The 15,282-nt window shown below is 50.8% G+C and overlaps 1 protein-coding gene across 2 annotated transcripts in view; it reads right to left on the bottom strand.

Moving 5' to 3' along the window:
- EXOC2 (exocyst complex component 2) overlaps positions 1-15,282 on the bottom strand; it is a 170,084-nt gene that overhangs the window by 68,191 nt on the left and 86,611 nt on the right. For both annotated transcript variants that reach the window (XM_040984107.1, XM_040984106.1), the window contains exons 11-13: positions 14,551-14,669; positions 6,209-6,337; positions 3,591-3,715 (exon numbers count right to left, since the gene is read on the bottom strand). In XM_040984107.1, coding sequence (XP_040840041.1) covers positions 3,591-3,715; positions 6,209-6,337; positions 14,551-14,669 — 373 coding nt within the window. The remainder of the gene's footprint in view (positions 1-3,590; positions 3,716-6,208; positions 6,338-14,550; positions 14,670-15,282) is intronic.

Here is a 15,282-nt window from a genome sequence, read left to right as displayed (position 1 = left end):
AAGAAAAGCTAATTCTGGAACATACAGGACCTTTCACTTTACACTCTACAAATTACATGTCTTTCAAAGATGCTGATTCCGAGTGCTTAACCATTATTTGGATGCTTTAGATTTTCATCCAGAAGTGCCCTGTCTTTAAAATTGTAGCTAGAGATAAGATCTTGGCCTATTATTAACCATTTCGTTAACTAAAAACCTTAAGTCTTTCCTGCACACGCAGACCAAAACTACTTTGTGGTAAGACCAACGGCTAGATTTCACTGTTTTGATTCACATATGTTGAAAAACCAATATTTTTTAAGCTGTTGGAAACTTCACCTAAGTCTTTAACGGATGGATTATTAATAAGGCAAAATAGTTCTATAGCAAAAAAAAAAAAATTGTGAGAAAACTGTGTTAAAATATTGTAAATGTTTATTGTATGAGATGAAATATCAGCTATCAGAAAACCCCAAACTTTCCTAGCATTAATGTAATTAGTTTCTGAGTTTCATTCACAAGTTGATAGTGGCGGTCTGTCACCCACTTTCCTCATATCCACCTCCACTCCCTCCACTTTCCTTCAAGCCTTTCTAGATTTGCAGTGGAGGGTAAACAGTTTAAAAGCATGCCTGAGTCTACAGAATGAATTGTAATAAACTATAACCGCTACTGCAAACCTATCAGCTAAGTTGAAAAGCATATCCAAAAAAATTGCTTTTTCATTTCAACAGAAGTGCTGAACATGAATTCTGAAGGCTTTTCTTTTTCGACTATAACCAACTATTTCATACATTTTTTTTTAGTCACAACTACATACGAATTTGTAATGAAGGAAAAGTCTCTTTTTCACTGAAATGTCCCTATTCAAAAATTCTCAGTGCTTCTAATGATACAAAAGAGACTGAAGATGGGATCAGTATTGTGGCCCAGCAGGTCCACTGCTTGTGACATCTGCATCCCACAGGCCTGCCAACTGGAGTCCCGGCTGCTCCACTTCCCATCCAGCTCCCTGCGGACAGCCTGGGAAAAGTAGCAGAAGATGGCCCAAGTCCTTGGGATCCTACACCCATGTGGGAGACCAGGACGAAGCTCCTGGCTCTGGCCTGCCCTAGCAGTCTTTGGGCCCCCGCACCCATGTGGGAGACCAGGACGAAGCTCCTGGCTCCTGGCTCCGGCCTGACCTAACTTTGGCTATTGCAGCCATTTAGCAAGTGGACCAACAGATGGAAGGTGTCTTTCTGTCTGTCTAAGTCTGTGTGCAGCTCTGCTTTCAAGAAAATTAAATCTTAAAGAAGACTCAAGGTAAGGCAGTTGATATATCCTTGCATCGTGGGCAACATATAAGTAGTACATCAAAGAGAAATAATCGACTAGGAAAAAATATGGTTTAAATCAACTTCCTAAGGGACTAATTCTTCAATTGAGTTTACCAATCTGCTGCACCAGTTCATCAGTCTAGTATATATTGATGCTTCCAAATTTTTGTCCAATGAAGACCCATCATGAGCCAAGCTGATGAGGTTTCATGCAGTAATTACAAACAACGAGAACCAACCTAACTTCCAATTACGTTAGACATAACTGCTCTAAGCACTCGGCTTAGGTCAATTCATGAGTTCTCAAGCCAGCTATGTGGAAGAGGGCAGGAGGGTACGGAGGTCACAGCGGAGGAGGGCTACACAATGGATGCTTCTGGTAAACTGTGCATGGTGCTTGGAGGAAGTCTAGGAGCTCGCTGGGTCCAGGGGCACAGGGTGAGAGTTTCTAAGCAGGGACCATGCGTGCAGTGCAGCTATCGGCTCTGGAGACTGCCCGAAGCACCGAGAGCTCCACACCCCTCCCCAGCCTGGAGCTGCTCTCAGCACTGCACGCTGCACAACCGTCCCGGGCTGAGCTTCGTGGGAATGTGGCTTAGCTGACAACACACTCACAGAGGCAGAGCCCCAAGAACACCAGGGACTTCAGCCCAGCCAGACTCCACAGGACATTCATCACTTCCTCTATGCCGTGCCTGGGGGAGGGGTGGTGGGCTATTTGTGCCTAATCAAGTGATGCAGAAAGAAAGGAAGAAAGTGAATGCTTTGCTACTGGAAGGTTCACCTGTAAAGTACATGGTAGTTCCTATGCTGTTGAATCTCAAAAAAACAACAACAACAACAAAAAAAAACCAATAATGTACTGCTAAGTCCCAGTCAAGAGGCTCCTTCTACATGCTGCTTCTCCTTTTGCACTAAGTAAATGTTTATGGGTTAGAAAGCCTGTCTGTACGAACAAGAACATAAGCAACCAATGAGGACCTAGGAATCTGGTAGGTTACAATGAAAAATAAAATGTGGACAAAGAATTAAACTAGATGAAAGAAAATAATCCAGGATCCAATATGATTTCTCCAATCCCAGCATCAATTCATGTTCATGGTCAGCAAGCCTGGAGGGACCCAGACTTGTAACTTCCTTCCTCCAAGGAGGAGAGAGGAGGAAAGGGTCTTAAACCATGAGAGCAAACATTCAGGAGCAGCTTTGGTTCTTCCCATGACTGCTTTCTGCACTGCTGAGTCCAAAGGCGGCAAGAACGAGCTTATCCCACAGATAGACCCAGCTCCTCCCAGCCTCCGCTGCTTGAACCTGACGGGGCGACCCTTGACGCAGCTTAAGACAGCAGGCACTCGGGTCCACCAGCGCGTCCCGGGAACTGTACACCTTCCAGGGAGCACCGCACCCGAGACTATCAAGTGATAAGCCCTGGGGTGGACATTCAGTGGTGGTTAAGCTGCTGCCTGGGACATCTGCATTCCACAAAGGGGTGCCCAGTTAAGGCCAATTCTCGTTCTAGCTCCCTGCTAGTGTGCGCCCCGGAAACCAGCAGGTGATGCCACAGGAGGCCTTGATGGGGTTTCTGTCTTCTGACTTTGGCTTGATCCAGCCCCAGTTGTGGCGGACATTTGGGGCGTGAACCATTTATGACAGCTGTGTCTGTCTGGTTCAGAAACAAATTAATTAAAATAAATAATGAGTCTGATTCTTTTTTACTACACACAAACTCCAAAGTCGTCCCCTTCTTTTCACACTTTCTGTGCTACCAATGATGACCAAAATATTAAGAAAACAGGTAACTCATGAACATGCAAAGGCTAATTTAAAAAATAAGACAAAAACACACTTGGGCACCTGCGTACAAACTGTGACTACTGCATCCGTCTGCCGTGCGTGCGGCTCACCACACAGCAGTGCAGCCATCACCGGATCTGACGTGCGCCACACTGACAGTACTTAAGTTTTCTTTCTTCTATAATTGACCAGTTAATCTTACCACCTGTTCAAGACAGGTACCCTTCCTGTTTTACTATTCTCAGAGATGAGGAAATTGAGTTCCAGAAGTTGAGGTACTTGTCCAAGCTCCTAAGCTTACTCAATGCTAGAGACTTTCTTAAAACAAACAACAACACACAAAATTAATTTTTAAATTAATCTTAAGTGACACTTGCTATCAGCACTGGATCATGCGGTTCTTTAAATCGGTGCCTCCCTCCCTCCCTCCCAACCTTACAGCTTCGACCCTAGAAATCCACAATGACTTAGCTCCCCCTAGGGCCAGGTTCAGATACTCACCTCGCTGAAGAGGCTTCCATTAACATAGGAAATCCAGAGCTTCCAGAAGTTGGGCAGCTGACTTAACACAAGCTTGGTCAACTTTTCAACAAACGCCACCCTGTGGGGAGTTTTGTATCTCCAGGCTAAGGGGGAGAAAAGAACAAAGAACTCTGAGAAGGCTTGTCTGTGGTCTTGCAGCGCAACGCCAGCTCGGCCTGTTTGGCCCAGTACCTCCAGCGCCCTGGGGCTGGCACAGCTGGACCGCACAGGGAAGCCCAGGACGACAGTCTGAGGTCCACTGGTTCTGCACCTCCTGTGCTCGGGTGCTTACAAGAGCCGTGGAGACTGGACCAGTCAGCACGGAAGGATGGCACATCCACACTCCGCATCCACACGTGGGCTCTACAACATCTATAACGCCACATCTGCCCCTGCATGTACTCCACACACAGAATGGGCCTCCCGAGAGGTCCAGCACAGACACCGCTCTCCATTTCCAAAGGGAAGGGACACTAACTTTTCAGACTGAAAATAATTTTTTTTTTAAAAAAAACTGTAAAAAATGACCAAGCCAAGGCAGCTTTTCTGTTGGTAAGCTCATCAATTCACTGGCACTCTAGGACTTACTGTAGATGATAACTACGGGCAGAAACACAGTGTGCCACCTGCAAAGCCCTCCGCACGGTCCCTGACAGCAGCTCCATGGGCGTGTGCAGTCTGAGCGCAGTGGCCTGGCCAGCACAGCTCCTACACCCTGCCACCGGCCGACCCCGCTGGGCCCAGGGCCTGTGGACGCCGGACACGCCGGTGCTCAATCGCCACGGGGCTGGGCAGAGAGCCTTCTGGCCCGTGGGCAGCTCTTGGTGCTGCTCCTGTTACCAAGGCTGAGCATGTACATGTGTATCTTATGAGAATATTCCTTACCACCTTCGTTCTGAATCTAGGTCTTCCACATTCACATCGCTCCAATGGGAAGAATGAATCTGGATTTTTCTTTCCTGCAGAACCCACTGTGTCCAAGTTACAGGCCCCCGTGACTTATCACTGATCGATCAGACAATATCAGGAGCTGTTTCATCCCAAGAGCAATGAAAGGAACGGGTTGAGGGGTTGGGTGGAAACACGCCGTGTTCCTCTGGAGGAGACAGGCTAAGAATGCAGGCTCCTTAGTGCTGCTCTGACAGGCAGGTGCAGAAGGGGCTCTCTGCACTTCCTCTGCACTTTCCGTTCACTGCAAACCATCCTTCTGTACATTCCCATTTCAGGTAATTATGTGGAGAAATTAAAGTTGATTCACTCTGACTTGTTTCCCACCGTGCAGGAATAAGCACCACACAGTCAGACAAGTACAAAGAACTACCCGACAGCTGTTTACGGACCCAGACAGCACTGGGCAGGGCCTGGCGGAGGCGCCCAAGGCAGGGGACTCGTGTGCTGTCTCCCTTTGGACAGTTTCTGGATGGCAGAGGTGGCAGGGAAGTGGTGCTAAGACAAGGCTGAGGGTCCCTAGGAGAGAAGTTATTCTAGAACTGCTGTTGGTGAAGCTCACCAGCGGGCCCTGGCAATGTCCTGGTAGTAACCGAGCTGCCAGGGGAAACAGAAAAAAGCCCTGATTCTCCAAAGGAAGACAAGCAAAGGCAAGACACCTGGCATTGAGCAGCCACGGTGTCTGGGACACAGCCACGCTGGGGAAAACAGCAAACAAGCCCCCTGAACCATATAACGGGGACCCGGGGAGAGAGCATCCCCCAACAGCAACAGATCCAAGGACGGCAGCAAGCACACTTCCCGGAAGCCTCAGCATATACACTGGATTTTGTTTTTTTAAGGGGGTGACAGGAATGGTGCAGTGGTAAATCTTGCTAAGCCTCCACCTGCAGCACTGGCATCCTGTACATGATTGAGTCCTGGCTGCTCCACTTCTGCCCCAGCTCCCTGTGCATGGCCTGGGAAAGCAGCAGAAGGCAGGCACGAGGCCTTGGGACCCTGCACTCACGTGCCACAATCAGAGGAGGCTCCTGGCTTCAGACTGGCCCAGCTCCAGCCATTATGGCCATTGGGGGAGTAAACCAGTGGATGGAAGATCTCTGTCTCTCCTTCTCTTTGCGTACATCTGCCTTTCAAATAAAAATCCATAAATCTTTACAAAAAAATCTAAAAAGAAAAAAATCAGGAAAGCTGGAGCTTGGGGCAGGCGAGTGGGTTACTGGGTGCAACAATGCTTGGGGTGCCGGTGTACCAGACTGGAGAACCCAGGTGCTTCCTGCCATCCACGTGGGAGCTCTGCCTTAGGAATTCTGTCTGCTTCACTCTGCCTTCTGGATAGATCATAGGAACACATAGTTGCAAGAACAGTGGAGGTTCAGTGACTGAGTCTATCATGACAAGTGGAGTGGAAACGAACACAGCCTGTGTCATCTACAGGGTAACCTAGGGTCCAGCAGGTCTGTAAGAGCCGTCCCAGAGAAGGGACCAAGTGGCTTCAATCAATGTGTGGTCACATGACAAGCGGAGAGCCGCAGGCTGGCAGCACGGCTAGCCAGAATGGAACTGTGCCGTGCCCAACAAACCACAGGAGCACACGCGACAGAGATCAGGTGGGGAGCCCGGCGGGAGTGGGGGCGGGGGACACTCACTGTCATCCCGCCCAGACTGGAAGCTGCTGCCCCTCTTGAGTGATGCCGTCTGGGCGAGGTGGGCCAGTGCCAAGGAGGGGCGGGCATCGGTTTCGGGGTCCAGCATGGGGCTGTGCGGCCCGGGGTTACCTGTAAGAGACATCGAGAGGTGAGATGGCTGCAGTTCCAACTCTGCACATTTTGCATCCTGTGTCACCGAGACTACTTCCTGTTCCGCAATTCCACGCTTCTTCACAGAAGGGCATTTCCACTGGAGATATTTTTTCTCAAACTAGCTTTGAACACTTATTCCCAGCCTGTCAGACATGCGCCCCATGTTCATAGCAGCACAATCAGTAACTGCAAAAACTTGGAAGCAACCGAAATGCCCATCAATAGAAGATTGGATAAGAAAGCTATGGTTCATCTACTCCATGGAATACTACTCAGCTATTAAAAAAAAAAAAAACAAAAAAAACTGAAACGCAGTTCTTTCTGTCCAAATGGGTCCAACTGAAAACCATTATGCTAAGAGAAATGAGCCAATCCCAAAAGGATAGATACCACATGTCTGCCTTAATTAAAGATGAAATGATGTCACTCTAAAAAATAGCACCTGTAAATTGTAATATTATTTCAACCTGAAGTCAGCCTGTATCACATGCAATAAGATGCTGTGATGTAAGCAATGACCCAATAATCAATGTGAGTCAGACTGCTTATGATCTACATCAAAGAACCGTAGAACCTGATATACTTTTAATGCCCTGTTACTCCGTAAGGGTTTGGGAGAGCAGAGAGACCCAGCATGTTTTAAGCAAAACACAAAAAACATGTGCCAGAAAAAATACCAAAACGTAAGAAACACGTATTCACATATTAGTTCTTTTTTATTTTCCAGTAGGTAAAGAGGACATACTATGTCGGAGTTTTCATGACTGGTGATATTTTCCTTTTAAATCTGTGTTAGTCACGATGGCTTTTAATTGCAGAATTGAGGAAACTGACAGCAAAATTAGAGTTTCCTGATGTGTTTACAAAGGAAGCCTGCCTCCTTTTAGCATTAGAAACACATCCAGAAGGTTACATCTGACATAAAAAGGCCAGCTGAAAAGGAAAGGATGGATACATTGAGTTCAAAAATTCATCTGCTGCTCACGCTACTACAATTCAGTGTTTTTGGCTTTTGGTTTGTTTTGTTTGATAATCAAGATGCATTTAAAAAGTTTCCCTCCACATATCAAGGAGATGCAGAAATTCTGCCTGAGAATAAAAGTGCATCACAAAAACACCAAAAGCAAAAAAAAAAAAAGCTGCAAAAGGGAAGTGTTGATAAGAACTTGGTACTGTGTGTCACAGACGGGACAGCCAGCACGCTCAGGGCACAGCTTCAGGCACACACACAGGCACACACCACAGACGGGACAGCCAGCACGCTCAGGGCACAGCTTCACCCACACACAGGCACACACCACAGACAGGACAGCCAGCACGCTCAGGGCACAGCTTCACCCACACACAGGCACACACCACAGACAGGACAGCCAGCACGCTCAGGTCACAGCTTCAGGCACACACACAGGCACACACCACAGACGGGACAGCCAGCACGCTCAGGTCACAGCTTCAGGCACACACACAGGCACACACCACAGACGGGACAGCCAGCACGCTCAGGGCACAGCTTCACCCACACACAGGCACACACCACAGACGGGACAGCCAGCACGCTCAGGGCACAGCTTCACCCACACACAGGCACACACCACAGACGGGACAGCCAGCACGCTCAGGGCACAGCTTCAGGCACACACACAGGCACACGCCACAGACGGGACAGCCAGCACGCTCAGGGCACAGCTTCACCCACACACAGGCACACACCACAGACAGGACAGCCAGCACGCTCAGGGCACAGCTTCACCTACACACAGGCACACACCACAGACAGGACAGCCAGCACGCTCAGGGCACAGCTTCAGGCACACACACAGGCACACACCACAGACGGGACAGCCAGCGTGCTCAGGGCACAGCTTCACGCACACACATAAGTCAGCCCTCTCATTCCGGAGCACCGAGGGCCAGAATGTTCCTCCTCCAGTTAAGCACCTTCTGCCGCAGCTGCAATGAGCACTTTCAACAGGGATGTTTTTCCTTCTGTGAGTGCGCAGGCATGCTTAACAAATCACCAACAAGCCAAAACTGGGAAAAAATTTTTTTTTGGAATACGATAATAAACATAGAACAGGAATTTCATTTCAATAAAGGTGAAGAGATGGGAAATTCATTTTCAGAAGCTGCAGATACACGGACAACAAAGCCACTAATGATGCAGTCCTGGTCACTTCCCAGAACCCAAGCCTGAGACTCATCAAAGGAAATCAGCGAGTGCTGCACAGTTTGCTCGACAGGTCCCAGGGCCAGTGCTGGGTGCTGCTGTGTGTGGTCCCAGGGCCAGTGCTGGGTGCTGCTGTGTGTGCAGCACCTCGGGGCTGTCTGCAGATACAAGCACCCCAGCTTCACAGTCGCTGCTCAGGCCTGAGACCTTGGGCTTGTGACAACATGCTGAAGCCCAGCAATCTATAAAAATAAAACACGGGCAAGGAGGAGGACTCCTGTTAGCTGGGACTTGCAGGAAACCTCCCTAGGTCATAGCCGAGTCAGGTTGGCAGGCCGTCCCTGCGTGGGGACGCACCACCCGGGCAGCACCAGGCGGCACCAGGCGAGGAGGCCCCTCTGTGTTCCCAGCCTCCACGCACTCCCTGTTCGGCTGCGGCCCCGGAGTTGCCGCTTGGCAGCACCCCTGAACGCCTTTGCCTGTGAACAGCAGGGGCCTTGTCCGCGACCACCCACAGCTGCTTATTGACCAAACACGGGCGGCGGGCTCCAGCTGGCTCCCGACCCCTGCAGACCTAGAGGGAGATGAAGGGAAGGGGAGGCGGGAAGGGAGATAACACTACGGTGCCACCCAGGGCCAATCCACCCTACCTTTCCACCATGCACGGTCAACAGGTACTACGGTTTTCAGTTACTTTCAGCAGATTTATGGAGCCCGTAACACTGAAACCCAGACTAAAGTGAGAGGGCTGTACCCGGACACCCCTGTTTGCTCCTTCCCACTCTGCTTGGGCACAGGCTCCAAGGCACACCTCCGATATGTCACTCATAATTACAGTTCCAGGAAAGAGAATGCATCATAAAAGCATTCACGGAGTGACCCCTGAGCAAGCACTGATGGCCTAACACCCACGTGGGCAGCCAAGCTGGACAAGTGGTTACCCCAAACATCACCATTTATGCCTTCTGCTCACCCCTGCCCCTCAGCACCCCACCTAGATTCTTACTGAGAGAAAACACACTTAAAACAAACAAATAAATAAATAAACAAAATAAATAAATAAAACAAAAATAGCAGATGTCCCATTGAGACAGTTGTAAGAGCAGTATTCTGTAATTATACAGAAACGCTGGCAGTCCACGCGTGCTCTACCTTTCTGGTCAGTTTACTTTTTAAATGTTCTGTTAAGCAGAGATGGGTTTAGACGATGCAATGGCCTCCCAGCTGCACGCAGTCCTCCCTGACACACAGTGAGCCCAGGGGAGGACAGAGCCCGGAGGCCTCCACGCCTGGGCCCTCTGGCCTGCCTGAGCTGAGCAAGACGGCGCGTTCACGGAAGGTTGAGCAGAACCTGTCCTGAGACAGAAGAAACTGTCAGAGATCTTCATGCAGCCCCCCGACAGTCCACGCTGGGCCGGCCAGCAGCCACGCGTGGCCCCCGCAGGTTAGTCCAATCCTTAAGTCCTAGACAACAGACAAGCAACAGAAGCCCTGCGTAAATGACTGGCCTTAGTTACCCGTCTTAATTTGAACTTGGAGGGGATTAAAATCATCTTTTCAAATGAAATTTAAAAACCCTGCAGCTGTGCACGCACTGCCGGTCAGAAACGCACAGGGCTCGCAGCGGACAGCGGACACTCTCTGTCGGAATGCCGGATGCGTTTAAGATCGAACTTGTGGATTGAGGGATTTTTTTCCCCTTTCTTTCTAGGAAGACAAAAAAAAAAAAAAAAGAAAAGGAGGGATGAGAGAGAAAGGAAAATGAGACATCTGTTTTGCGGAAGGGCACGTAATCTGGGTTTTAATCATCAACTGGGACTTCCCAGTCGTCCCCCTTGCACATGCCTCGATGGTGGCCGAATCCCAAGGCAGGTGAATCAAATCCTGCCAGTTTGTCAGAGGCTCTGCCGCAACAACCCCCTGTAGCAGGCACAGCCTCACATCCGGGGGTGTCCCCTTCCTTCCTAAGCTGGCGGACAGTGGCCAGTTCAGCTTCCAAGCCCCCTCCCGGGACGTGCTCCACTGATACAGGGAGAAGCCGGAGCGCAGCCGCCCGTCCCACGCACACGCAGCATCCATCCTGCCCTTTTCTGTGCGACACCCCCCTACCTCCCGTAAAGCATGATCAACACCCAGAAGGTGGTCGTCTGAATGCCCGGAAGGGCACCTCCCATAACACAGGTCACTGTCGGGACTCCAGAGTAAAAACTGAAATTTAACGGTCAGAGTTACTCGATGTATAAAACACCCTGGCTTGTCCTTTTAATGGTGGAAAGAAACTTTTGACAAGTTTTGTGGAACTTAAATGAACCTGCTGACAACTTCCTGAAGGCTGCAACTTAATCAGGCAGCAGTGGGAAGCCAGAGCAATCCTATATTGTGGTAACGCAAGAATCAGATCTCTGCCCCACCACCTAAGAGCCATTTCCATGTAAAAATGTGTGTGTGAAGGCCACAGTTGTATTGTTACATATCAAGACAAGATAGGAGTTACACAAATTCCCAAGATGGTAGGTAAATTATCATATACTCTAGGAAGGCTGTTTCTGAACCTGAGTTGAAAACATGGCCTTTTTATTTCTGGAAGTCCTTGGAGAAGCATAAATATTTTTCCTCCTTGCCAGTAACTAACAATCTGCTGCATGTGTGAAATTATTAACGGGATAAATATTTAGCATAGCTTCTATTCTTAACAATTTGCTTCCTATAAAAGATCATCTCTCTGATGATCGGGAACAAACTGCTGGCGTGTAACTGTCTTTCACGTGTTTCAAACAGTACCCGTGGCCTGGGCCAACCATTTCCCTCTGCTGCATGCCAGTCTTTCTCAAAGAATTTGTGGCTTAGGGCTCCTATCCCAAACGTCTCCTCTTTTGCCCCGGTGCCAGGAGGTCCCCTTTCGGAGGCTCCTAGGTTAAGTTTTTGCTGGAGGAGAGGAACAAACGGGCTCCAGGGACAGGCTGGCTCCTTTTCCCTCTGGTTACTTGGAAGATCCAGCAGAGTTTTTTAAGAGTTAAACTCACTTTCAGGACAAAGGCAAAAACCGCCTTCGGAAAGACCACCCTGTTAGAGAATAGAGATTGTCCCCAAGTGGGGTTAGGGGGGCCGGGCAGGAAACCTGCAAGACACGGGCTAATTGTGGACCACGAGTTCCTGTGCAATCTTTGGAAGTCAGAGGTCACCTCTTTACCGGTGGTCAAGCTCCACAGCGTGCAACAGCTCACGACAGGGGCTGCCTGCTCCAGAGGGGAAGGGCAGAAGGAGGCTCGCAGCCAGATTGGGGAACAGGGAACAGGCAACCACCCAGCTCGTGGGTTATCACACACATCCGCTTTCAAGATGGCCCTTTTAGAAAACTTGGGTTTCAACCTTGTTCTTTTCACACCATCCCACCTCACCCACTGGCTTTTCTTCCCCTTAGAAGAACCAAGAGTTTGCAACCAGGCCGTGGCACTGTGCCCCAAGGACCATGAGGACCGTGCTGGGCGGACCAGACACGCTGCAGGCCCAGAGCAGCACCACGTGCTGGGTACCTCATGGGCGGCCGCCCCGTGGCCTGGCGCCGGGCTCCCAGGGACGGCCACTTCTGGCTGCCCACAGCCTCATGGACAAAATCACCTTTGTGGTAGAAAGGCAGCAGCGTGCGCAGGACGGCCGCCTCGGAAACCCGTCACCGCTTCACTTGCAGAATCCTCTCCCCAGAGCACCAGACTAAATACAATTAACATTCCTCCCCCACATCCACTGCGCAAAGACTAAAAAAATATATTCCTATGTTAATTAGATTCATACAGAAAGGCCAGCTTTACTTAAAAAGACATCATGGATTCTCCTCCCACCACAAATATTGATCTCAATCTGCGTAAAACTATATTTTATTTCATAGGACAGTGTCTGCAGCTCAGAGCTCTGGTTTACTTAAAATGACGAGCATCTCACTTTCCCAGGGCTCATATCCAAAGTAGAGACACTAGCCAGGGGGAGCTAGGGCTCCCCTTCCCTGCCTGTGGACCTGCAACTCCCTGCCTGCAGCTCTGTAACTCCCCCTGGGAACCCAGGGCCTTCCGGCCAGCAGCAGGTGCTCGGGCAGTGCTCAGCAGGAGGGGCGTGACCAGACGATGAAGTACAGGATATGAGGGTGCACAGTCCCTGGCGCCCCGTGTGTCCCCAGAGCTGATGGGCAAAGAGTGGGCCTCCCCCGACATGCCACATCCCTCCTGGGTCCTCCAAGGATGTTTCCCCTTCACCTCCCGCGGTGCCTCGGCCTCCACGCAGTCCGCCCAGTGCCGCATTCGGCAGCAGCTGCTGCGTGCTGAACCAGGGTTACCCTCCTGGTTTTTCAGTCTGACTGCGGTTCTCCAAAATGAAGCAACGGCCGCTTACGCCCTAGTTCCACCGCCCGACTGAGGTATTTAGGGTCAAAGGCACTGCTACTCCCCCTGTGATCGGCTGACTAAGCAACAGCCACACGGAACCGTCCTAACAAAATCTCCAGAAACGGGTCCGGGACTCGGAGCCGAGTGAGGTTTTCGTTTGCTCAGTGAAAAGAACAACTAACCAAAGCAACGCCAGGCAGGGCTTGTCACTGATGAGCCGGGCCGCTTCCCACGCCCTGCACGACCTCACACAGGATCCCCGCACGCTGCTGGGAGAGCCCCCTCCAGCCACAGTCAGGCCAGGGCCACCACTTCTCAGCGCTGCGAAGCCAGCACATGGCGACCACAGGCAGCGAGGAGCCGGGGAGGGACCCATGAGGGACACATGGGCAACGCCAGCCCACGCTGATGGAACACCGTGGATACAGGAGGCAGATAACCTCAAGTTCCCTTGAGTCTTTCCAGCTTGAGAGGCTGCAGGTTGTCTTCCTCAGTGACACGTGGCCCAGAAATTCACACATGGTCCACGGTCCTCCTGCAGGCTGTGTTACAGGTGCTGATGAGTGCAGGCAGGAGTTGCCATCAAACCTCTCCCCCTCCTGTGAGGTTGGGAGCCCTTCTCCACTGCTGTCCGCCATTGTTTCAGGATGCTTCCTGTGCCCTGCTATCCCCCCGGCCCCGGCCCTTCTCTCGTCACATTCACATCAGCTTCCTAACTATTTTCACAATCACAACACCTCCGTATGTGTGTGATGCTCCCAGGAGGCTGCTGGCCTCCAGGCTGCAGCCCAGTCCCTGGCACTCTCCGGTCATCAGCTCTGGGTTCTGGGTCTCTGGCATGGACAGGGCGGGGGGTAGATACAGAGTGGCATGCAGATCACCCCGAGAGGCAGGCTTCTGACTGTGCCCTCTTGGGACACCTGGGATGCATGTCACCTCCCCTGGTGCTCCTGAGCCAGCGCCTGGGGAGGCAGCAGGGGCATGGTTCATGTTCTTGGCTTCCTGCCCCCCACGAGAGAGGGACCCAGATCCGGATGCCTCATCCTACCCCTGTAGCCATGGGCACTGGAGGAATGAACCAGCTGGAGGATCACTCTCTCATTCTTTCAGATGCACCATGCTTGAAAACATAAAGTAAGTACACAGAGGACATGCTGCTTCCCGACGTCGGCTCCGGCCCGGGGCTGGGGCTAAGAGCTGAGGCAGTGCCCGGGACACCTGTGGCCTCCGCCAGGAGTGTGCTGCACAGTGTCTGGGGTCAGCCACATGTCTGCCTCCTGCACCACTGTCTGCAGTGCTGACCACTGTGCCCGAGCACCTGACGGCCCCGAAACACGCCCATGTCTGGTGAGTCAGGGAGCCTGCCTGCCTGCCTGCCTGCCAACGCTGCAGCTCCGCCCATCATCCCCCTCCCCGAACCCTGAGTCCACTGCCTCGTCCCTGGGGCCTTCGCACAGGCGGCCCCTCTTCTCAGGCTGTAGTCTGCCTGGAACCCTAACTCTTGGGTCCCTGCCAGTTCCCGGCTCAGACGAAGCCTTCCCCAAAAGCAAACCCCAACGAGGTCTGTGCATGGGGAGACAAGACCAGGGTTCCCTCAGGGACAATGGTGCCCACCCAGGGCCACACGCCGCGCCCACAGCACTTGCCTCTCAGGTCCTTCACGTAGCCCTCCCTACAGCCGTGCATGAGCTGCAGGATCCAGCGGTGCTGCGCCCCGATGCACTGCCAGGCCGGGTCGCCGGGCGCGTGGAGGTCGCACAGATACCTGCAAAGGTAAATCCAAGGTTGACAAGGGCACGCTCTTTCGGCTGAAAGCATGGATGAGAAACAAATGTTGGCAGTTTCAGAAAAAAAAATCATTACCTAAAGAAAATTAAATTATCGATGAAGTAAGGCACTTGTCCACATCAGTCTTCAGTACTTAGTTCCCAAGAAAATATGTTAAAACCTCTTTTCATATGACGATGATAAATAAGAGTAAACTGAGAAGGTTTTTATCTCTCGTTAGCTCTGTGTAAAAAGGCAATCTGTGGTCTTATCGACCTGGGGAGAACGCTTCTTTCTCTGCACATCTGGCTCACAATATTCCCACATATTTCAGAGCTGCATTATTAAACACAGGTGGAACCCGGCAGTGCACAGTGGGTGAACATAAATTTCAAGAGTGTTTTTTTAAAATTCCTGTTGCATATGAAAGCCTGCCACTAGATGGCAGTGTGACACTATATTTTGTAAGGAGCTAAATGCCAGGTTTTCTTTCGCAAATAAATGATTGAGAAAATGTTTCTCTAGAAAATGCAGTGTACAGTGGACGGCTTTCATTGGTTCTTAAGACAATGTGAAGTCTTGATTCATGAATTCAAATATACTTTATAGTA

The sequence above is a fragment of the Ochotona curzoniae genome, unplaced genomic scaffold (genome assembly GCF_017591425.1).
Source record: "Ochotona curzoniae isolate NIBS_2020 unplaced genomic scaffold, NIBS_Ocur_1.0 contig_4064, whole genome shotgun sequence".
NCBI classification, from domain to species: domain Eukaryota; kingdom Metazoa; phylum Chordata; class Mammalia; order Lagomorpha; family Ochotonidae; genus Ochotona; species Ochotona curzoniae.
The sequence above is the reverse complement of the archived record's forward strand: the minus strand, read 5'-3'. Positions and strand labels throughout refer to the sequence as shown.